This window comes from Malus sylvestris, chromosome 9, assembly GCF_916048215.2.
Source record: "Malus sylvestris chromosome 9, drMalSylv7.2, whole genome shotgun sequence".
NCBI lineage: Eukaryota > Viridiplantae > Streptophyta > Magnoliopsida > Rosales > Rosaceae > Malus > Malus sylvestris.
In genome coordinates, this window is record NC_062268.1 from 933,378 (window position 1) to 960,655 (window position 27,278).

Below are 27,278 nucleotides of genomic sequence, written 5' to 3' on the forward strand. Positions count from 1 at the left end.
CATTGTTTTCTTTACTGGGCCTACAGCCCATTTTAATGGGCTTAGTTGATCGTGTTTTTTATCAACTCGTATAACACGCACACACGCAACCAAAAACCAGAGCTAGCTCCCGAAGCTTTCTCTCTCGTTTCCGCTCCCGGATTCTCAGAAATCGGAAACTTGACCGGAAGCCATGGAAGCCATGCAATCTCTGGTGACGAACATCCAAGGGCTGTCGAGCTCCGGCGACATCTCGCACCTCCACGTCCTTCTGAAGCAAGCGCAGGAGTCGCTCTACGCCGAGTCGACTCGGTTGCTTCCCGTTCTCGACCAGCTCGACCCCGCCACGCACTCTCTCGGATACCTCTACATCCTGTGAGCCTCTTCGTCACTCTGACACTCCTCGTTTTCGAATTTTATGTGTATTTTTCGTTTTCAGTATTGGATGCCCTAGGGTGTGGTCAGACGGCGTCGTTCGCAATGTGCTAGGGTTTGATTGTTGGGGGATGTGGGAGCGATGGTGATCGAGTAAAAGAATTCAGACACATCTTTTAATTTGATATCACATAATTTGCATTAAGAATTCTGGCAGTGCTTGAAAATTGCAATTGTGTTCACAAATTTGATTGTCGAAAACATGTATAGTGTGCGGTTCATTTGTTTAAGATTCCGCCTGGTTGCTAGTCACCAGCATTTGAAAATTTGGTGGAAATTGACAGTATCATGGGTTTGTGAATGTGGTGACAGGGAGGCATGCTCATCTGGTTCGATTTCAAAAGAGCAGGCGAGTGCGTTGGTCCTGCCCATTGCTAGATTTATCAACTCCTGTGTTGCGGAGCAGATTCGTTTGCAACCTGATAAATGTATTCATGTTTACTCTTTTATTTGATTTGCGTAAACGTTAAACGGCATATTTCATTCCTCTTTCTGTGGATTTGTTTGGTTTGCAGTCATATCTGTTTGCAAGAGGTTCAAAGATCATGTTATGCTTCTTGAAGCACCACTGCGGGGGGTGGCACCGATGCTGACAGCTATTCGGAAAATTCAGACCTCCTCAGAACATTTGACTTCTTTGCATCCAGAGTTTCTTCTGCTTTGTTTGTTGTCAAAATCCTATAAAGTTGGATATTCCGTTTTAGATGATGACATATTTGAGGTTGATCAGCCAAGGGATCTTTTTCTCTATTGCTATTACGGGTCGGTTGCTCTTTCAACAGTGTTATCTTTGTTTCAGTTTGCTTTCACTTGAGTTAGCTGTTTTTAATTATTGAGGAAATTACTTTCATTTTCTTCTTGGAAGGGTCCTTGCTTCGTTTGACATATTTGACATGTTTTGCTCCTTAATTCTTTAATCTTTTTTTTTTAGGGGGGGGGGGGGTTGTGTTGCTAATGAAATTTTTGACACTATTTCACTTTTGACATCATTGTAGGGGGATGATATGCATCGGACAAAAGTGTTTTCGCAAAGCATTGGAGCTTCTTCACAATGTCTGTGATCTATATTCAGTTTACCTTCTTATACTCTTCAAATTATGTTCTTTATGAAGTTTGATTTACTTGTCCATTCTAATTGCAAATCATATTTTCCAGGTTGTAACATCACCAATGACTTCTTTTAATGCAATAGCTGTTGAAGCGTACAAAAAGCATATATTGGTTTCACTCATTCACAATTGGAATGTATGCCTTTCTTCTTATAGATCCATCTACCTTGACATTTAATTTGACTCGGTTTTGACTTGACAAGTTCATCTGTTTGTGCTGTAAATTTGTTTGAGGATAATTTGATGATTGTTCTTTTCGTGGTGATAGTTCTGCACCAGTCTTCCTAAATACACCTCCTCAGTATGTCAGAGGAATCTAAAAAACTATTGTCAGGTAATGCAAAGTTGAGCGCTGCTCTTTGCTGCATGTATTTTCTTTAATGGATTGCTTTATTTGAATCCTGATATAATCAAGCATTCCATAGTAGGCTAGCATTTAAACTTACCAGCTCCGATGACTTTATTTGGTTTTTTTAACTCCCTTTCGAGCAGCCCTACATTGAATTGGCGCACTGCTATGTCAGCGGAAAAATTGTACATTTGGAGGCAATGGTTGACAGACACAAGGAAAAGTATGAAAATGTGAGTTCTTATAATGTTTTCATCCTGTTGTTTTTCCTTTATTCGTATGTCGTATCCATGGTGTCAAAGAAAAAGTGGATGCAACATGATTCCTCTGTAACCTACAAGTCTCTGACTTGAATTCTTCAACCTTCTTAATTTGGCTTTCGAATTGTGTTTTTCTCTAGGACAACAATCTTGGACTGGTGAAGCAGGTATTATCTTCCCAGTATAAGCGAAACATTCAGAGACTGACTCAGACATACTTGACTCTTTCCCTTCAAGATATAGCCAACAGCGTTCAACTAAACAGCGCTAAGGAAGCAGAAATGCATGTGCTACAAATGGTAAATCAAAATTAGCAGCAATAAAGTATCGGTATTACAAATCTTTTATATTGTACCCTAATGTTCTCTTTTACCAAAGTATAGATTGAAGATGGTCAAATATTCGCAACAATCAACCAGAAGGATGGAATGGTTAGATTTCTTGAGGATCCTGAGCAATATAAAACCTGTCACATGATTGAACACATTGACTCATCAATACAGAGGTAAATTGCCCGAATGTCAATTAAATTTCGCATTGTTCTTTTCTTTTGTCTGCGGGAGAGGTGGTGTGCTTTTTTCCATTTTAAATGCGGTTCCCCTCCTCGTCATCCAGGATAATGGCTCTGTCAAGGAAGCTGACTGCTATTGATGAAAACATCTCAACTGATCCTTTGTTCCTATCAAAGGTGAGTGAATTGCTTCCGTGGTGATACTGAACTAGCTAGTTCGTCAATCAAACTAATACCTGCATATATGTTCAGACTGGAAGAGAGCGGCAGAGATTTGACTTCGATGATTATGATGGCGTTCCTCAGAAGTTTAACATATGAATTAAGCAGGTTCACCCAACATATCGACTTGAAGTTGAGAATGGCGATGAACAAACATGCTGCAGCATTGAATTGTTTTTTTGGCTCCTTATTTTGCAAAGAGATGGAAAATTTTCGGTCATTTTCTCCCGGATGAGAAGTAGATATCTCTGGCTACTGTCTAGTTATAGAACCAGTTTTGAACATGCTTTATATTAGCTTTTCTTTTGATCATCCATGAACGATTTTGCGAGAACTCAACAATCAAGTTTTGATGTATGAGTTACAACCTACGATTTATATCGGTTTTTCGACAATCAACGCAGATATTCGACTAAAATGGTGGAGGCAGAGCAAGCTTCTACGAGAAGGGTTATGCGTATTCCGAACAAAGTAATGTACATTGAACACAAACGGATTAAGAGTCTGGTCGTCCCGATTCACATTTACAGAGAACGACCAAAGATTACATTAGCTACCAAAATCATCAAGGCATTCATCCTTCATATCATTTTCATTTCCTTTCGTTTCTTTTTTCCGGCACCCCATTCATCTGAGGGAGGAAGAAAATGAATTCGGGAGAATATACGATGGAGAGTGTCGGGACGGATTATATTGTATGCTGACAAACAAGTGGGAAGGAATTTACATGTTACTGAAAAAGAATGCCTGATTCTCTCCTCTTTGATGCCTGATGGAGCCAGAGACATTTTCCAGTTCTCCTTGGTTGCCCTATGCGTTGCCCGCTTCCTTCGATCTATCTGCAAAGATAAATAGTTTTGGAAAGGAACTTAGTAGGATGCATCCGTTCAACTATGAAACTTTTCTATTCTGTTAACAATCAGAAATTACCATTAAAGATCAAGGGAAATAACACAAATAATGATTGGTTCTGAAGACAACAAGACATCATATGTTATGCAGCGGAAAGATACAACTCTAACAAAAGATTTAGTGTTTTAGGTTTGGTTGCAGATTCAGATTGTTCATTCCAAAATAATTTAACCAAAGACATTCATTTTTCAGATATCTTTTAAAAAATACCACTGCTTTTAAGATTCTAAGTAACATTTGTTCCTACATACTCTCTCTCTTTCCCATATCCCAACAGATTCATAAAATTCCTTCAGCTTAACTGGATTACATTCTCCCATTTGAACCAATAAGCAACACGCGCACCTTTTTATTTCAACGAGGGGGCATAGGGAGCTGGGCATGGTGATACAGTGTCGTCTGGTAACTGGCCTATCAAATCAACCACCACCTTCAGGCATGCATGGAGCATTTTCTTTTCTAACCTAACAAGCCGAGTAGCAACTCGCTTCTTTGGATTCAAATTAGCATCTGCCAACTGCACAAGAGTGAGAATATTAATTTTCATTCAGCTAGCAATAACCTGGTACCACTACTAATTTGACAGAGCCAAGATTACCAAAGAATCATCTTCGCTCAATGTAGTTGGATAGCCAGCCAGCCGTGTCCTAAAATAATCAGCAAGTTGGTCCAACACCGCTCGTTCCATACAAGGACTCACCTATAAGTTTATAACATCCAGCAGTCAACGTCATTTATCACCATTAATTTTTTGGCTTCATTAAAGACGAGACATATTCACCAGTTAATCGAATAATTTTGAATTCCATACAATCATAGGCATACTATATATCAACAACCACGTGCCAGATAACTTGACGATAACAACCTTTAGAATGTTTATTAAACCTTAACAAGGTCCCCAAATGTTCTACGTTCCAGTCTCTTATGGTGTGGGGGGGATGCAACACGAGGACTTCCCAGGAGGTCACCCATCCTAGTACTACTCTCGCCCAAACTCGCTTAACTTCGGAGTTCTGATGGGATCCGGTGCATGTGAGTTGGTATGATCGCATCCCAGTCTCTTATGGTGTAGTGCCATCAAATTCTACTGATGAAAATCACTTTGCTCTTAACATAAAAGTTAACTTACTGCACAAATTGGACCTTGAGAAGAGATAACAGACTGCATCTCTGAAGGATCTGAAACATAGCCCAGTCGCAGATAGGGAAGCATATCGAAGACCGTTTCCTTTTCCTTTCCCACATATACCTGAAAGCAATGAGGCAGATTAAAGACTAATGTAGAACATCGTGTTATAACTTTCTTAAGGGAAATAGTTTTAAGTACACACCTGAAAAGTTTGTACTGATAATTTTCCATTTCTTTGAGCAACCATTCTTTTATCTTGATATTGTGGATCCTCAGTGTTCAAAGCTGCCTGGAACACATAGGACATATGGGATATTTCAAACACATACACATTTGACATGAACAGAACCCGCAAGCTTATGAAATTGTCCAGTATTTACCTCAACCACCAAACGGTCATAAGGATTATCTTCATCAACAAAACCATAGTTTATAAGCAACTTTGAATTAGGCTGTGGTCCACACCTATAATATTTTACAAAATTACATTTTTATGGTTTATACATGGAAGTAACATGATAAGGCCACGCTGTAGCTACATAATCTTGAAAAATTCAAATAACATACCACACAACAATAGACTCCCCTGCTTTATATGGCCGATCAACCACTAGTTGAACAGTACCATCAACAGCTGTCAACATTGCTCTACAGTTGCTTCCGTAAGCTAACAATGGGGGCCCAAGAGGAACCAATGCAAATCTTTGAGCCAAACTAACTTTCTGTGTTGGAAAGGGAAAAAAAATGTAAGAAATCCTGATGGCTTGATTAGAAATGCATGGTGCAAAGAGGAGACATGGAGCACTTGAGAAAATATGTATACCCTTTTCTTATCTTGCGTTGGTTAATTGTAACAAGAAAACATATTGCCGATAGAATGAGGAAGTTACCTGCAAATGCACAACACACGACTGAACTGCAACAAAAGCTTGTTTGAATATCTCAAATGGGAAGGCCTCTGTGGGAATATCATATGGGTATTGCTGCAAAATGAAATAATGAAGAAAATTGAAGTCCATATAATTGGCTACAACACTAGTGCCAGTCAAATACACTTGAGTAATACCTGAAATAGGGAACCAGCCATAAACCAGACAGTGTCAAGCTCATTATATTCTCTTTTAATTCCTTCGGCCCTTGCACGAACATCAGCCTGATTCATCATCACAAGAGTGTAGGGTAAAAACATTTTGAAATCCTGAAGAATTTCATAACTTACTTAAACTTGGATGTACAGTGATCGTAGCATAAGATACCTTTGTGGGGCTGCCTGTAAGATAGGCCAGTTCAGCTTCTGACCATATAAGGGGCGATTCCACCGCTAATTGACCCCTCCCTCGCTGACGATCGAGCTCTCTTATATAGGGATACCAAAATGATTTCTTTCCTTGTTTCTTCTCATACATCAGATACAATGCCAAGCATGCCAATTCCGATAATTTGTTCGTAGTTAATAATTCAGCTGCAGAATAAAACACGCATAATGCACATTAACGTATGCCTGCATATCCCCATTGACTATGAACATTCATTAGAAAAGTCGAGAAATTGAACAACAAACTGCACATTACCGATTGTTTCGTTCCCCAACACTCTCTTGAGAGTCACAACTAAAGAATCCGGCACCGAAAATGCGACATCACCAACCTAGCAATCACAACAATTCAAAGAACACAAAAATCAAAACCCATCACCAAGAAACTCAAAGAACTAAAACCCAATGAACTTTATGAATTACTTTACAGAAATGGAAAATTGAGAGTCTCATCACCTCAAGATCTTCGCTGGCAGCTACGTAATGAATGGGCCGGAGCTTCTCGTCGTAGGAAGGTTTGTCCTTGAGCACGACCTTGCAAGGAGGCAGGCCGTTCTTGTGCATCCAAGATTTCAAGTCTTCCTCCTCGTCTTTCTTGCTCACCACCTGAATCTCCTTGCCGCCGTCCTCCTTCCGCGACCCAACCAACGTCTCGGAGCTGGAGGCGGAGCACAAATTTCTCCGGCGAATCGATCTGAAAGAAGGTACGGACCTAAGGAGCTTGGTCTTCCGAGGCGAAATTGAAACCAGGAGAGGGCGGTGCGAGGAGCAGGACGAACGAATCGGCGAGGACCAAATGCAACGGTGGGGCGGAGGAGTGAGCTCCATGGCGGAGGGTCGGGATTTGAAAAATTCACGGGGAGAGAGAGAGAGAGAGGGAGTGAGGGGGGATTGGGAGGGATAAGAGCGCGGAATTTGGCAGCGTAAATCCGATTGGAGGGAAAAGATACTGTTTGGCGTTGGTGGTGGTGTTGTGTGGACTCACTCTCGCAGCTCACAGCTGGGAACATTTTATAGGATGATACATGATGAACAAACATTTTAATTATTTTATTTATTATTTTCTGAATGTTTATTTATTTGTCTTAATATTAAAACAGTAATATTAAAGATATCAAATTTTAAATATAATTTTGTAAATAATATAACATGATTACTGATTATTGAATTAATGCTTAATTTTTTATTAACGTACTTATTTTTTTATTGATGAAACGTAATACAATTTAAATTTTTGATTTAAAAAGTTTATCTACCATTACTCTTGAAACGACCATAAGTTAAAGTCGTTTCCCTCTCGACTATTTACATGTCGATATGTTGTTAGTGGGCGCCTAGCTAAAAAGTAAATTGCGCATGTGACATCATCTCATCAGGTGGTCCGACCATCTTTTGATGAGGCAGTCCGAGGATGGACATGGAGAAATTTTAATGTCACATTGTCATGTTGCCATGTTGCCAACTTCTAAGACATTAGCTGTTATTTTTTATTTATTTTTATTTATCAAAGACAATTCTCACATTTAGAGATGAAGTATGACCCAACTAACGGATCTAAGCACATCTACACAAGTTTTTATCATCTCATGATTTGTCGACACCATATTTGACTCCTTACCAGCAACGTCCATGGGCCCTAACAGCCCCATCCATAATAAGCCCACTATGAACTATACGCATAGGTCCAGTCCAACTTTCAAGCCCAATATTTGAAAATCTTAGAACCTGCTTGTAATCCTATTTGAATTTTTTTTTATCATTTCTTAAAACATTTATTGGAAACAATTTTCTTTAAGACTAAAAAACTTAATTGGTTTGCGATTTAAATTTTTTAAATCTTACTTAAACTAGAGATAGAAATCTAAAAAGAAGGGGTCGCAGGAGAGGGAGAAAGAGAAGAGAGAATGAAAGAAAGTAAGAGATCATTGAAGGAAAGAGAAAGAAGAGAGAGGATAGGATAAGATAGAGAGGAAGATGAGTAAGAGAAAGAATCAAGAGAATGAAGATAGCGGATTGGACGAGAGACAAAAAAGGTAAAAAAAAAGAGAAGAGAGAAAGAAGAAAAGAGAGAGAGAAAATAAATAAGGGAGTTTAAGTTTAAAAACTCTGAAAACTCACCTTTTATATTTTTAGATAATAGACTATATTTTTTAGTTAATTTTGAGTTTTGTTTTTGAAAATAGGCATACTCAACCAGTTTTTAAGGCCTAAAACTTGAAAATTATTTTTAAGTTTAAAAAATTAGATTAAAGTAGAATACCAAACAAACCCTTAAGTTTTTGTTTTTCTTAAAAATTAATTATATGATTTTGTTCATCACAATCACAAACCATGAAAGCACAATAATAATTCGAAAACGACGGTCCCTCAAAAGAAACCATGGCTTACGGCCGAAAACACAGGAAACCGTGGCGCGGTTTTTAACCGCGGATTACCTAAAAGCCCGGCCCATAAACAGAAGCCTCCGGGTCCCACACATGGGCTATTCAGCCCACCATTGGCCCACGATTCTATCAGGCTACAACGAGAGAGAGAGAGAGAGAGAGAGAGAGAGAGAGGGGCGTGTGGTAAAAGGCGTAGTCCCACATTTTCTCTCGCATACAGCGAACGAAGGAACAGTTCTTAGGGTCCTCCTCGGCTGCTTCTCCTCCTTCATTTCGATCTCCGAGCTCCGGCAGCTCCTTGACCGTTCTCTCTCAGACGACGTCGCTTTCCCACTGTGAGTTCCTATTCAACCCCTCTCTCTCTCTTTCCCTCTCCCTTTCTGATGCCTCACCAGATCTGTGCTCCCCTTTCGACTTAGGGTTCGTGTCTGTTTATCTGTGATCGTTCCAATCCAAATTTCAACTATTTCTGCCGTCAAAATTTGAACTTTATGATTGTTCCAATCCAAATTTTAACTGTTACTGCGGTCAAAATTTGAACTTTTTGATTGTTCCAATCGAGAAATGGTATCCGCGATTCTGTTTCGATGATTGATCTTACAGTTGTTTTCTTCCAATTTTTTTTTATTTTAAATTATATGTTCTTTGAAATGCTGTAGAATTATATTTCGTTTTGTTGCAGTTTTTTTGTAATCGTTATTTTGTTAGTATGCGCAGTTCCATTGTTCAATTGGAGGTTTAATTTGAGCAAACGAGTTGTGCAAGTTTATTTATGTTTTGGGATTTCGGTAATTGACAGGAATATTGACTGAAATGGCTGGAGGAGCGATCCACCAGTTATTGAGGAGGAAGCTTCAGTCTCAATCTACTGTAAGATCTTCGTCCCGCATCGTTGTCCTTTATGTTTTCTTCGGCATTCAACGTTTCCAGTCGTGATGCTCTACATTACTTAATTGGAAATTTATGGTAGCATCCAGAAATTGTTAGGATTATGTTAGTTTAACTTTCATTTGTGAGTTATGTATGCTTTTTAAAGTAAATGCCATTTCCATTTACATTTGTTGAAAGAAGGAAATCAATCATTTATGTTAGTAACTCCGTCTCTAACTAAAGTCTCTCTTTACCTTTTTTTCTCGTGGAAATATCGTAAATCTTAGTTCTAGATTAGCATAATAATGGTTTTTGTATGCCACTTAATTGCAGGCCTCTCCATTGTTGGCTTCTCTAATACATAAGAAAGATGATGCTGGCTCTGCTGGGGCAAGGTCCCTCAGAGCACTTGCGCTCCTTGGAGCAGGTGTTTCAGGACTGTTAAGTTTTGCAACTGTTGCATCTGCAGATGAGGCTGAACATGGATTAGAGAGCCCAAACTACCCCTGGCCTCATGCAGGAATCCTTAGCTCATATGATCATGCTTCGTGAGTTAAAACAGAATCCATGCTCTGTGTGTGTGTGTGTGTGTCTCTTTTCGATTATTTATTTCTTGTGAATAGAAGTTGCTTTTTACTTGATGCAACCGAAGCTTAAAGGTGTCGAGTCTTATAATATTTTGAGCTCCGTTGGTTTTTGCCAAACATTTTGGTTTATATCTCTAGCCTTCAGATTTTACCCTACACTCTGGTACCCCTCAAGCAAGAATCCCATATTTATTGTATCTGAAATGTTATATCATGATGTGGGTGGTTGATGGTTGAAGTTCAATTTTTTCTACTTGCAGGATTCGTCGTGGTCATCAGGTTTACACACAAGTCTGTGCATCCTGCCATTCCATGTCTTTAATATCCTACCGTGATTTGGTGGGTGTTGCTTATACCGAAGAGGAGACAAAGGCTATGGCAGCTGAGATTGAGGTAACGGATGGGCCGAACGACGAGGGTGAGTTGTTTACTCGCCCTGGTAAACTTAGTGATCGATTCCCGCAGCCATATGCAAATGAGCAGGCAGCTAGGTTTGCTAATGGTGGAGCATATCCTCCTGATTTGAGTCTTATTACAAAGGTGCTCTCAGTCTTCTGCTAATAAATTCTTATTGATTTGTATTTTGGTATTTCCCCTGGAAATATCTCACCCATATCCTTGCAGGCTCGTCACAATGGTCAGAATTATGTATTTGCCCTTCTCACCGGTTACCGTGATCCTCCAGCTGGTGTTCAGGTAACTTCTATTCTTAAATTTATTCTGAAAAAAAAATTGTCGATGTCGTGAAAAAGAAAGAAGGCTTACATGTTTATATGAATTTGCACTATCCTGATTTTGTAGAACTATGGCAAAATGTATATATGGCTATTTACGAAGCCAACTAATACCCATCTATTTCTGAGTTATGACTAAAATGGAAATAACATTTCGTATGTTTGTTGGGCCCCTGGTCCCTGTTGTGTTGTGCTGTTGTCGTTGCTAATTTGTTGTTTGGCGGTGAGTGTCTGGTGTTTGCATCAATCAGTGTTGTAATTAGATTAGATTAGATTTGAACGGTGAACATCAATCTGGTGCTTAGTTCCACCCTACTGAGAATTATGTTTGTGTATGGAGTTTGCGAATTTGTGGTTCTTTGAAATGGAGGTGATGTCCTCTAATTCTTATCAACTGCAAAATGTTCTCTGGTCTTTGTAGATCCGAGATGGCCTGCACTATAATCCGTACTTTCCTGGGGGAGCAATTGCTATGCCTAAAATGCTTAATGATGGTGCTGTTGAGTACGAAGATGGTACTCCTGCAACTGAGGCTCAGGTTGGTTTATGGTTAAAGTATCTGTATATATTACGTGCGAATCTTATTTCTGAATGGTTGCTCAAACTAATCGAATATTGCTATGTTGCAGATGGGGAAAGATGTTGTGTCATTCTTGACATGGGCCGCAGAACCAGAAATGGAAGAGAGGAAACTCGTAAGTTTCATTATGCAATTTCCCTCATTGTCAATGCTGAAAGCCTGAAACTATTTAAATCCTGACACGATGAGCCTTGAAAATGCAGATGGGATTCAAATGGATCTTTGTTCTCTCTCTGGCGCTACTTCAAGCTGCATACTACCGGCGCTTGAAGTGGTCAGTTCTCAAGTCCCGCAAGCTGGTTCTCGACGTTGTCAACTAAGCCGCCTTACTTTGGTTTCTTTCAATGTTTTGCTTCTGGGAGGACCTGTTTTGGAAATAATTTTTTTTCACATTGTAATCAAAGTCTTTCGTTTCTTCCATGTCAAATTGGCTCGAATCCGAAATTGGTGATGGAGTGACCCTAGGAATGTCGTTTTAAGAGAGAATAAGCTACTCCATACACAAGGAATTTTTTTTTTTCCTTGCTTGGGCATGTGAATTTTGATTAAATTTTCTTCAAGTGCCGAATTCTACTCGTTGGATTACAGTTAGTCTTCATGTGTACCGGTAGATATTGTTCCATTTTCTAGATTGAAGACAATTTTTTTTATTTTTTTGTTTTGGTGCAACGCCCAAGTAACAAATAATACCAAAAGTTGAGCGAAAGACTTGCATAGAATTGGTTCACCGTCACATAGCGTCTGGATCTAATAATCCGTTGTTTTGTGTGAGTTTTTTCTCTATGTGGTAATGCATTATTTGGACGAAGGATTTGTCGTTTCCAAATTGGATCCTATCCTAACTAGGGATGGGCAATGGTTATGCGGGCGGGTAACCGCGGTTAATTTACCTATGACCGTTTATGCTCATACCCGCGTAACCGTTTACCCATTGGATAATTGCCTAAACGGTTATATCCATACCCATAACCGTTTATAAACGGTTAACCATACCCATAACCGCATTCCTATTTAACCGTAACCGTTTAATACCCGTTTACCCATTTATTTTTTTTAACCCGTTTATCTTTTTTTTTTTTACTATTACCCTTTTTTCACTCATCTACATGTTTTTTAACAACTTGAAAATTTAAAAAAAATTGTCATAATTTTTTGTTTGACAATTAAACACCGTTATAGGTACATTCATCATACATTTCCATATTTTAATTTTTTAAGTCCTTATACCATTCCAATAATTGAAATAATAGTTTACGAATGATATTTTTAACTGTTACCAATGAAGGTAAATATAATATTTGCTAAGTATTATTGGGTTACAAAAATTGTTTAGAAGACATTTCTGTCAATTTCACGGTTACCCGCAAGGAATTTAAATTAATTTGGCCAATTCATTGATGATGAGAATCATCATTCCTGTAGTAGTATTATTGAGAGAATGACCGATGAATTCCTTGCTAATTTATTGAGTGCTAAGTATTATTCGATCGAGAACATGATTTGTGTTAGTTTTACATATATAAAATAAATGGGTAAACGGTTACCAGTTTATAACCGTGGTTAATACCCATAACCACCAATTTAAATTTTGCGGGTAAACGGTTATACCCATAACCGTTTATTTATCTAAACGGTTACCCATAACCGTAACCGTTTAATTTAAATGGACGGGTAACCGCGGTTATCCATAACCAATGGGTATTTGCCCATCCCTAATCCTAACCTTACTGTTTGGTGCCTAAGGACCAGAAAATCCAGATTGTTCGAGTGAGAGAGATCCGGACACTTTGTTTGATGTTCTAGTTAGCTAATCGGAAATGTCCATAAATGGGCTCTCTATTTAGAAAGAAGCTAAAGTGTAGCCCAACTATATCAGGCCCGTAGTCTCCATAAACCCCAATCCAATATTAAATTCTAGAAGATGTGAGGAATGAGGATGAGATGTGAGATGGATTGGTGGCGAATCAGCGGCAAGAGATTACTGATCGGGACTTTCCGTGCCCTTCTGTTTTATGTGATCACGGTTAAACCACATTAATATTTTATATATATATATATAATTTTTTATAGAAATAATAAGACAAAAATGAATAGTAATATAAAATGTTGACATGCTTTAACCGTGACCATACAAATAAAAGGGCATAAGAGGACACGAAAAGTGGAAGGACAGAGAATCTGCCTCCTACTAATCGAGGCTGACTCATAACCCTTATCTGTCATAGACCCACGTGGCAACATTTGTTCCCTACAAATTATGAATCTCAAGTGCTTACACCTCCGTTTTATTCGTACAAGTAAAATAGTGGTCCCTAAGTTATGCACATGTCTGTCTACATTTGGTACACATTCAGTTCCTATTCCTTTGTTCTTCTTTGCTTTCTTCAACATAAAGGTCAAAGATACCAAGGTTTTGCATGAGGAGAAAATCGGTGTCCAAAATTACTTTCTAAATTTTTTTTGAGCGATGAAATATGTACACCACTCGGGGTGGAGTCGTAATTCTTTAATAATAGGTCATGATATAAATCAAAAAACCGTTATTAGATCATTTTGTCAAACATTTAGTAGGCATCTGCTAATTTGGCCCTACATATGCTGAAAACTTAAGCCAACATGTGTCGATAATTACAATTATCTATGGAGGCTTGCTGAGGGTAGTTGTAGGATATTGTGGAGCAATGTTGAAGGCTACTAAGGCTTATCAACTAAAGTATTTAATTGAGCAAATAATGCACACAATAAAGTCGCATACAAGAAGAGGGAATAGGAAAACAAAGATGATAGGAGAAAATGGAACAAGTAAGTTGGAGGAGATTGTAATTTAGTTTGCCCTAATTGTTTATAGGAGTCAAATACAATACACCAACAATCATACACTGAGTTTTTGAAGTTGTTAGAGTCAAGGCAACCAATAACCAACTCTGCCATGAACGGTCCACAAATATTTGGGTAGAGAATACTTCAATTACGTCATTCGTAAAACACCTATTAAACTCTTACAAAAATATGAAATTCTGGATATTTCGACTACACCCGATCTCATTACAGTCGCATAATAAACACGTAAAATTATATAATAGCCGACATCTTAAGATCTCCCATTTCTTAAGTACTTCCAAGTTCAAAAAAAAATTGTTATTGACACTTCAAAATTCTCATTCTACACTTCAAACTTTATATATTTAGAATAAGATTTTTAGAGTATCAATAACCGTTCATAAATATATATATATATATATATATAAGGTCATTGGCTTACAAAAGGTGATGCGTTTGTCTGACTGTCATCTCTTGAAACCATCCACGCGTCGATACGCTCATGAATTGCAGGAAAAGCCAGGTGGTCCAGTCCGACCACCCCACCAATCAAGTCGTACTGTCAAACCAACGCCTTGGTCCGCAAACCTCACGCACTTCCGGGCCACCGTGCCACCCACATTCCTCAACTGTGCTGAAAGGCCATATTACTTGTTTTGGCTAATCTCTTTGGTACACGTGTGGACATTCTCGAACGTTCTCAATCACAAAGTAGGAAACTTCAATTTCCACTTCGGTTGGAAAACATGATACTTTCCCCCTAACCTAACTCCACGTGTCCCTCCTTTTTGTGAGAGTGCTTCCCACCCTCAGATGCCTGGTTGGCCAACATGTGGGTCCAACTCCAGAACATGGAACTCGATTACGCTTTTAATATACGAGAACAACTTATATGAAACACGTTTACGTCAAAATACTGTCATACATTGATGAATAACCAAATTATGCAAGGACTTATGAGAAGTTTGGTACTCCTCAAATTATCAATTAGTTTTATAGTGAAACCCCCTATTTTCTTCTTGGTATTAGAGAAATTTTGCTCATATGTGAAGCCTAACTGTCACACGTGCTTTACGCCACACTTTTTATGTTGTCCACATGTTAAACTTTAAAATTCTCCACGTATGACCAAACATGCGAGAACTTACAAAAAATTAGACTACTCTTAATTTGTCACTTAATTTCACGGTGAAACTCCAACTTTATTTATATTAATTTTTTTTTAATTTATTAGATCCCACTGTAAAAAATTAAAAAGGTTATATGGGAATAAAAATAAATGTGTTGGTAACATTGTGTATTTGTTTTTAGTATAGCTTATATACATAAGACATGCCAATTGGTCCAATTACGCAGTCAACGTTTATCATGTCACATAAAATAATATGAGTAATGCTAAAGGTTAGGGACTAAAATTTAGAGATTAAAATTGTAAACTAAATGATATATCACTAATAAAAATGAACACGTCTTTCAATGCTTAAATTATAAACCAATCATCAACATATATGTCTTTTAATTTTTAAAATTTAATCTCCAAATTTAATTTCAGTAGCATGTGTAATATATATATATATATATATATATTCTTCCTAGATACGCCAAACGTTAGGCGGGCCCTGCAGGCAAACGAATCAGCCAATGGGTAGTCACAACTGCTGGAGTGGTGCCCTAGACACGTGGTGGTTCCTCACCCAGCCACCACGCTCCTGCTATGATTATCGCTTCTGTCCTCCGGAGACGAGAGAGAGAGAGAGAGATAGAGAGAGAAAGGAAAGAGAGACAGACAGACAGAGATCAGGCATCCGAGGGAGAGAGGAGGGGAACATCGTACGAGGAGAGTGGATGGACGCGGGAGATGGATGGCGCGTGGCAGGCGGTGAGACTGGTGCTCCGGATAAGACGATAATCAACCAGATAATGCTCAGATTCCGGCCGATCGCTCCGAAACCGGCGGCTGGCGGCTCTTCCTCCGGTCCGACTTCGGCGGATGGTAAAACCGTCCTTTCTGCAAGCAAGAGAGTAAAGAGGAAGTACATTAGGGTCGCGAAGGACCCTAAGAATAATAACAGCGCAAGAAAATTAATCAACAGTAGATCTTCCACAGATGATAATCCGCCGGATGTCGTCACTCTTCCACTGATGCCGGAAAAAACAGACTCTCTACGTTTTTCAGGTAGTGGATCTTGGGGTAACAGGGAGATTCCTACGTGGAAGAACCTAAACCATAAGATGAACAGGTCCGTCTGGAACGAGGACAGCCGGTCCAGGACAGATCGTGCGGCGGTGGTGACTCGTGTGACGACGGTGGAGTCGTGGGTGACGGTGGAAAGCGTGACAGACACGTGCATGGAAGTACGAGGGTTAGGGTATACGGACATGGACAAAATGAAGAGTTTGGACAAAGACACGTGTCCGGGGTTTATATCGGACGGTTCTAACAAAGTGCAGTGGGTGAACGAGGCCTACAAGAGGATGGTGAGCTATGTAGAGGGGCAGTTGCCGCCGGCGGAGGTTGTGGTGTGGCTGGATACGAAGGAGAGCCTGCCGTATGCTCACCCGATGTTCAGTTGCCGGGTGAGGCTCCAGTACTCCACGTTGCAGAAGGAGAAGTGCTCGAAGACGGTGCCGTGCGATGTGTGGAGGATGGAGTGTGGGTTGGCTTGGAGGCTGGATATCACGGCGGCGCTTAGTTTGGGTCTTTAAGCTAGGAGAAGCAAAGCTTGAGGGAGCAGAAGGTGCTAATAAAAATCAGGTATATGTTTATTAATTCTGGTTTTTAATATAAACCTTTGAATAAAGCAAACTACTAAACGATAGACTAACTCGCACAGGGAACAAAGCTCAATCTCTGATGATAACGTCTTTATATGTGTCACTTTTACTAGTAAGTGTAAAATCATTAAGGTTCTGAAATATGTTAGACGCTAGTCGGACGAAGGACGGAAGCTTAGGCGAACTTACCAAAACATAGAATTATAGACATATAAGTACAGGGGTAAAAGCTTTGGTTTACTTTTCTTTTGGGACTCTCGGCGGTTAACATTTTGTATCACAATCAAAATGTAGTCTCGGAGACATTATCCGTCAAATAAATACTGAATATGTGATGAAAGCTTACAGGTAGTAGGTAAAAGCTTTTGTTTCGATCTAAAACCGTGGAAAGGGAAAGGAGGAGAGGAAGAGAAGTTCAAACAAAGCAACACGTGGTTGCTCTCATTGAGCCACACCTAGCATCTATGTTGATATAGATATAGATAAAGATATATATAATTAAAGGAGCTGATGGAAATATTATCTTTTGTTGGCTGCTGTGTGTCATACGTTCTCCTGTTGTGAGATGTTTTCAAGAACCCCACGTATAATTAAGTAGTATTTTTTTTTATATAAGAATCAAATTCTTATAATTCGTCGAATATTTTGAGTCCAGCGTGGTTGATATATTTCAAATTTTTGTTTCAATATAGGGTAAATAGTCAAAATGATCTCTGAGATTTGTATAACTCATTACTTTGATTCTTAACATTTCAAATCGATAAAAGTGGTCTTTGATATTGTCCATCATCCATCATTTTGATCATTTTGTTAAAACTCTGTTAAGTGTCTCGGAGCTCTTGGCAGGAAGTTTGGACAATTTTCAAAGCTTCATAACTCAATCGTTTATTAACCAAATTCGATCCATAATATATCAAAATGAAGATAGGAAAGTATAGAATAAGATTATACCTATTTAGAATCCCAATGGCTGCCGGAGATGGCCGAAAAATAACCTCAAAGTTGACTGGTCTGGGGAAAACTAGAAAACTCGCCGGAAACTGGGTAAACTTTAAACGTTCATAATTTCTTTAATACTTAACGAAATCAAGTGATTCAAAAATGAAAATCATACTTCTCGACGAGACTAAGAGAATGGTACCTTTGTAGGCTGCTAAACCACTAATTTGGCCGGAAAACACCTCGAAAGTAGCTAATTCGAGATCAAGACAGCCATTTTCTGGCCAAACCATGGTGAGTTAGCCGTCGAAAAAGGTATCATTCTCTTATTCGCGTCGAAAAGTATGATTTTTGTTTTTGAATCACTTGATTTCATTGAGTATTGAATAAATTATAATCATTTAAAGTTTACCCAATTTCCGGCGAGTTTTCCTTCGGACCAGTTAACTTTAAGGTTATTTTCCGAAAATCTTCGACAGTCATTAGGGTTCCAAATAGGTATAATCTTATTCTACACTTTCCTATCTTTATTTTGATACATTATGGATCGAGTTTGGTTAAGAAATGATTGAGTTACAAAGCTTTGAAAATTGTCCAAACTTCCGGGCAATAGCTCTGGGACACTTAACGGATTTTTTAACATAATGACCAAAATGATGGATGGTGGACAATCTCATAAAACACTTTTATCGATTTGAAATGTTAGAAACCAAAGTGATGAATTATGCAAATCTCATGGACCATTTTAGCTATTTAGCCTTCAATATATTAAAATTATGAGTTTGATTTCTATTAAATAATTGGTAAACCATGTAAGAGAGAAAAGGGAATAAATAATTATAAAATAGGGAAAAAATAGATGGGTGCCCCAATAGTTAAAATTGGGTTAGTTTGAAGTTGCCTAAATTTTTTTAAAAGCAGTTTCTTAAAAAGTTGTCTTAATTGTGTTTGGTAAATGAAAAAAAAATGTTTTTTTTTTTCAAAATCATGGGTCCAAAACAGCACTACATATTCTTCTTTAAAAAGCAATTTTTTTTTGGAGGCAAGTAAATAATACCAATTAATGAAACTTTCGTAATCACTATTCTACCCCCATCATTTTATTTTTTGTTAAAAGTACTCACGACATTATAGTTTACTAAACACTTTCCTGCTTTACAAAACCTTCTTACGCCTAACCCCAATCTAGCCCTAACCTCTACCAACCTCACATCATGAATAGTGTTATTGAAAATTAAATTCAAGGTGTCGAATTCTTGTATAGCAAAATTAAACTCATCTGAACTATTATAAAAAACATAAGTAATGGATTTTATATTCAACTATATCGAAGAACGAGTTCAATAATATAGATAATGTATTATGTTGCTTAACTGAACATCACTGGCAATATAACTGTTTCAATAAAATGGAAAATGAGGTCTCTAGGGCATCCCTCCAAGGCCGGGGTTTAGGTATATATGCCCAACTTTTAGATGGTCCAACAGCTTATAAAGTAATGCTATACGCCCTGAATACCAAACATAGGCATCTCCAAACTTAGTAAATAAATTACAGATAAATATATACAATATTCTGTCCTTGGAAACTTGTCATTCTATGTAAACAATAAAAAAATAAAGCATTAGGATATAGTATCGTTCAATGGATATGCAGTAATGTGGTAAACTTACCCTGAACCTTAGATTAAAAAATAATAGGAGCATTTTAGCTCGTCCACATTAACTGTAATGTATCTTAATCACACACTTTTTAGGCTATCATGTGTTCTCCCACTCATTTATAATTGATTAACTTTTGTAATTTATTCAAAATAATGAAATAAAAAATTAGACCTACAATTGAAACTAAAATAATAAAACCAAGTTCATCGTTCTCCCTTCAAAAATGCAAATTAAAATCGATAGAAGTTAATCACAAAGCAAAGCATACTTCTGAAATTTTCCAAACAAAAAACAATAAAAGCAAGAACCAGAAAAACAATCAGCACAGATATTTGATGACGTTGGAGTGAGTTGTCCTTGGCTGCCCCACCGCCGCAGAGTCGTCATGTCGTCATAGTGCCCATCCTTACGATCCCCAGCCTCGATGGCCTCCGCAAGGGCCTCGTCGCCTTCACCCACAACCTCCTCAAACTGAATTTGCTGGTGGTGTCGTGCTCTGCCTCCTCTTGCTCAGGGTCATCTACTGGAAGAACGAGAGTAGCCCGACCTGCGACTCAAAAAATAAAAAATTAGAAAACTTGGGGCCTAGATGCAAATCGTTTCCACCTGTATCACGAATGTCCACCAATCCAAGCGATAGAAGAATATCACTTTTTACTTCCGACACATTTTTAATTTTAGTTCGTTAGATCAGATGAATTCAAAAATATTAAATGATAGAAATTAACAAGAAATGTGTGAGATGTAAAAATAAGTGTGTGAATATCACTCCTAAAATCCGTTGTCTCTAAATTTTATCTTTTTAGTGTCTCTTATCTAATAGCTTGACACTTGTCTTCTAACTTAATAAAAGGTTAACACTGTTAACATTATTATTTTGTATTGGAAATTAAAACAAAAAACCCAGAAATACCAACTTAGAGTAAACGCCAAATTCTTCAGTTCTACCGATAGTCACCGAATCACCCAAAACCACGACCAGCCCACCTCGCCGACGACAACTCCGTATATTCATAGACGCCGACCAAGTCTCCTCTCTCTCTCTCTCTCTGTCTCCCAGGATTTTATACTCTCTCTCCCTCCCTCCCTCGCTCCCTCCCACCCACCCTCCCTCCCCCCCTCCCAGGATTTCATATGGATTCAACCATCAAAGGAGGATGATGGTTTGGCTGGAATTTTGCAGTATAATGATAGTGAGAGAGACTGGAGGAAGAGGATGTTGGATTCTAATGAGGGACTTGGTGGTGACCTAGCTAGCTGCTGTTGTGGGGTGGATAGTCTGGTCCTAAATCAGGCCAGATGCCCACTGTCGGAGGATTCGAGTGGATGTTTCCCCGACGTTCTACTACTGGTCCTCACACATACTATTTATAAAACTTACTACGCTATTTATAAAATTTAACTGTATTTTATGAAATTTACTACATTATTTATGAAATTTACTACACTATTTATGATATTTATTATATTATTTATGAAACTTAACGCTACTACATTATTTATAAAACTTAACGGTACTATACTATTTATAAAATTTAACACATGCTGGGCACACATATTTATATTTTATGTTTTTTTATTTTAATTATTAAATAAAATTAGAGAGATTATATTCACACCCCAAATAACTTTTCCCACATATTTTTAATTTTTTAATATTTTCTAAACACCACTAATACTTGATAAAAAAATATTAAAAAATTAAAAGAATATGAAAAAAGTAATTTAAGGTGTGAATATAATCTCTCATAAAATTATTAGATAACTTTTAATTAGAATATAAAATTTTAAAATATTTTTCATTAATTTTTCTTTAAAAATAATACTCTCACAAATAGTAGATCTAGCTATGAATTTACAACTTTGACAAATAGAAAGCTAAGGATTTACAACAGATATTTTAAGAACACGTGGCAGCAGTCGATCACAGGTATCACGTGGCAGCGCTCGATCACAATTCACAGGTATCCAATAATAGAAAATGTTCTATTCCATAAACGGAAATTAAAACCAAAATAAACCTAAAAAATCTTGCCCAAAGATTCACTTGTCCATCCGACCAACCACGCGTCCATATCGTAAAAGCACCAATTTGATCTCTTTCACTCGCACAAACTCCACGTCGTTCACCTACCCTTCTAATTGTTGTCGTGAGTGAGAGCCCGTCCACGCGAGATTGCGCGTCACGCGGTGTGTCTCGCGTGAAAGCTTTTAATGTTACTCTTTCGCAAACCGAATTTTGATGTTCTTCGCGAATGGAAGACGACCACGTATTTGATACCTCGAACCTCCCCAAAGGGCAACAGCAGTACGCTATGCTCGAGGCAGCCCCACGTCGACGTCTGCTTTTGAAAGTGGCTGACACATACTGCTCTCTCATTGGATGGGAGGGAGGGACATGAGTTCTAGTGGGCCCCACTAGGGGTGAAAAGGATTTAACCACTTGGATCCCGTCGTTGTTTCGGAGCTGTAACCCTAGCCCATGGTGGGGAAGGGGCGTTGGTGGTACAAGTCTTTACACGCGCTTCCTCTCGCGTGTCGTTGTTACTACTTCTGCCTGCCGCCTATTAATATAATCATCGCTATTCTTAGCTTCCAATCCGACGAGAGAGAGAAAGTAGAGAGAGAGAGAGAGATTGTGTAAAGGTTGTTGATATGGAGGGCGGAGAACGGCGGCGGATGCTAAGAAGAGATGGTGGGGGGCAGGATGAGCCTGCAATCGTGAACCCGAACATGCTTAGATTTCGGCCGATTGCACCGAAACCGGTGACGAACAGAGCCGGAGAGGTTGGTAATAACGAAAACTCGGTTGCGAGTATTTTGACGAGTGCAAGAAGAAAGAGAAAGTACGTTAGGGTTTCCAAGAATAATGTATGTAGGGCGAAGAATAAGGATCCTCAGCGCGTGGTGACGACTCTGCAGCTCTTGCCGGAGAAAAACGATAACAACGGCTCATCGAACGGTGAATCTTGGCGTCCGTTAGATCCTACGGTGACGGACAATAATAACCATAGAAATAACAAAAATAGTAATCCTACTGGTAAAGAAGATGAGGCCTTAGGCCTAGGAATTCCCATGTGGTTGAGGAATTACATGGGTGGTGGAGGAGGATCAGATCCGACGGAGGGGATGCGGCAGATGGTGGCGGTGGAGTCTTGGGTGACTGTGGAGTGCGTGACAGGCACATGCATGAATGTGCAAGGTACGTTTGGAAGTTTTAGGAGTAGGGACGCCGAGAGGATGAAGAGTGATCTGGAGGGGGACACGTGTCCGGGTTTTATATCGGACGGTCAGAACAGGGTGCAGTGGTTGAACGGGGCGTTTAAGAGGATGGTGAGCCAGCAGAAGCGCGGGGCGGAGATAGCGGTGTGGTTGGTGGTGAAGGAGAAACTGCCGTACGCGGATGCTTCAGCGTTAATAACATGCCAAGTAAAGCTGCAGTACACGGTGGGTAAGGAGAGGTGCTCTCGAACTGTGCCTTGTGATTTGTGGAGAATGGACGATGGAGGATTTGCATGGAGGCTCGACGTTAACGCTGCTCTCACTCTGGGCCGTTGATTTGAAGTCGTTTGTAATCGTATTTATGGATACGATTATCAGTAGATTATGGAATGGAAGCCTACGATCTCAGGTATATAATTTGCATTCATATATATTATAAACATTTGAGTTGGTTTGGTCATTAACTTCGCCAATTAAACTTAATTTAAGTGCGCAAATTAAGATAAACACGGATTAAGAAGTACTCCTAAACAAGTGGTAGAGCAAGCTATATCTGGCAAAACTTTATTTGTGGTGTAGGTGGGACAAAGTTATGACCATTTCGTTTTAGTTTTTTGCTTTTTAATTCATTGGTAGAGTCGTGGCCATCGAGTAACTAATTAAGTAATTATTCAAATTAACAAGAACCAATGTTTAAACACCAGGATAATTTAAAAAGAGACCAGGTTAATTTATGACCATATCTCTTATATATTTATTGTATTAATTAAGCTTGAGCCAAGACTAATCCCCTTTTTTTTCTGATCTTCTTGCCAGGTAAGATAAAGAGAGACTGCCCTATTCTTTCTATCCTGCCAGTAATGCCAACTTTAGCCACAGTCATCTCATCTACATCTAACCCTTTAAATTAAGGGGCTTTTAGATTCAGGTCTAAAAACATAAAGTGTTTTTAGGAGTGACTCCAATTATCTAATTATATGTTTTTATTTCTTTTATACTCTTTTTATATTTTCTAAAAATATTAAAAATCAATTAAAATCTTTTAATATTATGCATTTTTCAACTCCAAAATATTTAATTAATATCTTATAAACAAAAAAATAATAATATACTAACATAAATCCATCTGCAAAACATTTTACCCCTAACTCAAGTAGCAAATATATGAATGTATATTATACCTATAAGTGAGATATGAAACCTAACTAAAAGGTAGAAAAAAAACATAATATACTTATAAGCAAGACACATTAATCTGTGACAGGTTGACTATGAAAAATAATCTGTCATATAGGTAGATAAATACAATTAATTTGTGATATAGGTTGATTATAAAAATTAAAAAAAAATCTATAAATGGGTTAAAGCAGGAGGAATAACAAGAAAAGAAATAATCAAAGGGATAATTAGAAAGAAATTTGATTTTTACAATAAGTTTTTTCTTTTAAGAGATAATTATTGATTATAAAATAATTAAATTTAACGAATTGGACTTATTTTAATAAACTGGATTATTCCTACTATTGGCTACAAAAATAGGAGTTATATCAACTTTCCCTTAAATTAATTTGATCCTTCTATATATAACCATCTGGCTGGTTGGCTTACATGGCATCATGCTTTTGGTGCACGTCTTTGCCAGAAACATGATGTTTATACTAATTAATAGGCAAAACGAAACGATTAACAAATTGTGTATATATATATATATATATTTATCTATCTGAAAATATCATCTCTAATCATGGGAAAGTCAATTACTAAATTGAACTTTTGAACCCTAATTAGATTCCAGTGGTCAATCAACAATGGGTTATCTGAATGATGTTATTTATCAATACTTGAAAAAATAGTTCTTATATATATATATATATAGACACACACACACACACATATATATTTATACACACATATGCACATAATTAATAAGAGAAATAAGAGAGAGACTTACATGAGCCGATAACACAAAAATGGTGGCATTGTCCCACACATATTACACATTTTTATATGCTTTAACTTTTTTACTTGGTGTCACATAATTAATTAATGCCTTGTAAGTTTAGTGATCTTATTTCTTGTAAGTTATTTTTTTACATAGAATAGAGGAGATGATTGGAACAATTGCTCGGTATCAGATAGATAACTAGTATATTGTCATTTACTCCGTGTGGATATTGATTGTTCCTAGTAGAATTCTACTATTTTTTTCTCTTTTTTCCTTGGGGGTGTGTTATAAAAATAGAATTTCCCCCATTGTTAAAAGATTTTCAAGATCGAATCCTCATTCATTTGCTGATGAAAAATGAAGAACCTGCGTTGTAATTCTTAAACTAAGTAACTAAGTTACTATTCCTTTGGTCTGATAAGTACTTAAATTGCCGCATAGTATTAAGTTTTAATAATATTATTCTTTATTTGTAAATGAAAAATTTTAAGTTTGATTATCGCTAAATAAAAATATAAATCAAAATATTATATAACTAAGAACTTAGCTTACTTTGTTCACCTATCCATGTAGACTTACATTCCTTCACCCTACATCATGACAGCCAAGAAAACAACTACCTTGCATTATAGCTCATTGAATTTCTCTTCTCCCGCTGGTTGTAGTATTATCTGATAACATCAGTCTTTTCATTCAATTTATATTGCATGCATGACATGTTCAGCGAATTAATTGGTTCAGAAGAAAAGTCAGAAATGTTTGGATTCGTGGAACCAGCTGGAATATATAATAATATTATTATATTTTAACGTGTACTGTATCCTTGATGTGATCTCTATCATACAGTTAAAAAAGTTCCAAAAGTAGAGATATCTGCTTAAACTGTAGCTTGCTTAGTGCTATATTTGGAATTTTGGATCTCTGCCCCGGGACATTGTTTAAGATATATAGAGTGGACTACAGAAGAAGCTCATATCTTCTGTGTAATTCTTTTAACTTTTGAAGTGTGATATCCAACATATTTTTTTACGCGTTACAAATTCTTGTTAATTTCTGTCATTTATTTTTTCAATTCATCATATTCGACGGTTAAAAATTAGAAATATATGTGAGAAATAAAAAAGAGTGTGAGGATAGTAATTAATGTTTATTTCTTATTAATTATTGTTTTATGCATATATATACCCTGTTTTCATTTCTTGTTAATTATTGTTTTATGCATATAATAATTAATGTTTAATTTTTGTTGCTAGAATTATTGTAACAGGGTTTGATCTTTCCCGAGGAGGCTGGCTAGCTTCTGTGGATCTGAAGAATAATTGAACAGTAGCGTCTTGAAAGTGTACATACTGGTAAGCACGAAGCAGTACGTACGTATTAGATGTTGAATTATTTCAATGCCAAGAAACGCATTGAGTTGAAAAGAAGGGATACGAAGCAGTACGTACTCCACTTCTACTGTACGTATACTCTTGATTTAGCAGCAAATTAAAGTAGCTGCTGATGAAATCCTTAAAGGTTTGAGTACGTATATATATAATGTATGAGCAAGCAAGCTATGTAAAAAACTGCTGGTATGTTTATGCTTTTCTAATGCAGTAATGCACATGTTATCATCAGAGATTAATCGATGTCCAATAATTATATATATTGCTTTTCGATCTGTCTCTGAATTGTTTCGTTTCTTTTCTTAAATTTTTTCCATTTTTGGTGGATAGTTACGTACGTATTTTCATCATCAGCATGCAGTAATTAAAAGAAAGAAAATTATAAAATACACTGCAATGACTTGAAAAGAAGGGATAATACAATCTGCTTAGCTGGATAAATAAAACAGGAATTTACAGTCTAAATTAATTGCAATATGCATTCCAAGCTAATAAACCCTAACAAAACTAGCAAAACATAAAATTCCCGTAACTTCTGCTTAATAGAAAATCAGATACTTAATTAAAGTTGGGTGTTAATTGGATTTTCATTTTAGTCATCCTAATTAGGTACTTTATTTTGAATGGGTACGAAATCTCTCGTAGGTAATTACATGCTCATAGTGTTTAATCGTGTTACTCTTAGCTGTCTGTGTGTGTGTGTGTGTATTCAAACTAATGTAATTAATCAAAGGAATAAAATCAAAATTCAATCCAACAGTTGGTTTAATGAAAAATAAATCTTATTTATCCAGAGATTAAAATGTAAGTGCCAATTTGATAACCATTTCGTCTTTTAATTTTAGTTTTCACTTTTCATGCTTGAGATATAAAGTATAGGAGATAATGGATGAATGAAGAAGCGTGGTGGGAGGGAGAGGATGAATAAGATGAACACAAAATCTCGAAGGCGAAAGCACAACTCAAAATAGATTTTGGTTTTAGTTTTCAATTTGTGTATGTTACCTTATACATTTCTTCTACATCTATCAAACCGTCCTTTCTCCACTCTTATTCATCATTCCTTCTCTTATGTGCTTTCCCCATAACAGATGCATAAAGATAAAAAAACTAAAAACTAATTACAAATGAAATGGTTACAAAAAA

The 27,278-nt window shown here is 37.4% G+C and overlaps 5 protein-coding genes, 1 long non-coding RNA gene and 1 other non-coding gene across 9 annotated transcripts; 4 read left to right on the forward strand and 3 right to left on the reverse strand.

Moving 5' to 3' along the window:
- Window positions 1-72: 72 nt before the first annotated feature.
- LOC126582661 (COP9 signalosome complex subunit 3-like) lies at window positions 73-3,177 on the forward strand. The gene is made up of 11 exons (XM_050246821.1): window positions 73-354; window positions 727-842; window positions 930-1,176; window positions 1,410-1,467; window positions 1,570-1,659; window positions 1,792-1,857; window positions 2,016-2,105; window positions 2,273-2,431; window positions 2,516-2,637; window positions 2,748-2,820; window positions 2,896-3,177. The coding sequence occupies exons 1-11, from the start codon at window positions 173-175 to the stop codon at window positions 2,962-2,964; spliced, it is 1,272 nt and encodes a 423-aa protein (XP_050102778.1). The 5' UTR covers window positions 73-172; the 3' UTR covers window positions 2,965-3,177.
- Window positions 3,178-3,323: 146 nt separating this feature from the next.
- LOC126582659 (ribulose-1,5 bisphosphate carboxylase/oxygenase large subunit N-methyltransferase, chloroplastic-like) lies at window positions 3,324-7,218 on the reverse strand. The gene is made up of 12 exons (XM_050246819.1): window positions 6,681-7,218; window positions 6,481-6,556; window positions 6,166-6,371; window positions 5,976-6,062; window positions 5,800-5,892; window positions 5,477-5,631; window positions 5,290-5,374; window positions 5,112-5,198; window positions 4,910-5,029; window positions 4,376-4,477; window positions 4,123-4,294; window positions 3,324-3,704 (listed from the first exon to the last, which is right to left on the reverse strand). Exons 1-11 carry the CDS (start codon window positions 7,050-7,052, stop codon window positions 4,127-4,129), a joined length of 1,551 nt encoding a protein of 516 aa, XP_050102776.1. The 5' UTR covers window positions 7,053-7,218; the 3' UTR covers window positions 3,324-3,704; window positions 4,123-4,126.
- On the reverse strand, window positions 4,716-4,834 carry LOC126584005 (5S ribosomal RNA). Its single transcript, XR_007609929.1, has one exon. It is a non-coding gene; the product is annotated as a 5S ribosomal RNA (ribosomal RNA).
- Window positions 7,219-8,769: 1,551 nt separating the features above from the next.
- LOC126582664 (cytochrome c1-2, heme protein, mitochondrial) lies at window positions 8,770-11,970 on the forward strand. Its single transcript, XM_050246825.1, has 8 exons — window positions 8,770-8,943; window positions 9,408-9,478; window positions 9,812-10,026; window positions 10,326-10,605; window positions 10,690-10,761; window positions 11,221-11,337; window positions 11,429-11,494; window positions 11,583-11,970. The coding sequence occupies exons 2-8, from the start codon at window positions 9,422-9,424 to the stop codon at window positions 11,697-11,699; spliced, it is 924 nt and encodes a 307-aa protein (XP_050102782.1). The 5' UTR covers window positions 8,770-8,943; window positions 9,408-9,421; the 3' UTR covers window positions 11,700-11,970.
- A 3,829-nt stretch (window positions 11,971-15,799) lies between these two features.
- Window positions 15,800-26,371, forward strand: LOC126582662 (uncharacterized). Of its 3 annotated transcripts, none has more exons than XM_050246823.1 (2): window positions 15,800-16,954; window positions 17,323-17,606. In XM_050246823.1, exon 1 carries the CDS (start codon window positions 15,841-15,843, stop codon window positions 16,903-16,905), a length of 1,065 nt encoding a protein of 354 aa, XP_050102780.1. In that variant the 5' UTR covers window positions 15,800-15,840; the 3' UTR covers window positions 16,906-16,954; window positions 17,323-17,606. The 3 variants fall into 3 exon arrangements, with proteins under 3 accessions (XP_050102780.1, XP_050102781.1, XP_050102779.1); XM_050246824.1 differs by lacking the exon at window positions 17,323-17,606 and adding an exon at window positions 17,034-17,115; XM_050246822.1 differs by lacking the exon at window positions 17,323-17,606 and adding an exon at window positions 25,998-26,371 and having other exon boundaries at window positions 15,801-16,954.
- LOC126582670 (uncharacterized) lies at window positions 19,787-20,658 on the reverse strand. The gene is made up of 2 exons (XR_007609562.1): window positions 20,495-20,658; window positions 19,787-20,124 (listed from the first exon to the last, which is right to left on the reverse strand). It is a non-coding gene; the product is annotated as an uncharacterized LOC126582670 (long non-coding RNA).
- Window positions 21,463-24,193, forward strand: LOC126582665 (uncharacterized). Its single transcript, XM_050246826.1, has 2 exons — window positions 21,463-23,208; window positions 23,616-24,193. The coding sequence occupies exon 1, from the start codon at window positions 22,233-22,235 to the stop codon at window positions 23,133-23,135; it is 903 nt and encodes a 300-aa protein (XP_050102783.1). The 5' UTR covers window positions 21,463-22,232; the 3' UTR covers window positions 23,136-23,208; window positions 23,616-24,193.
- Window positions 26,372-27,278: the final 907 nt, after the last annotated feature.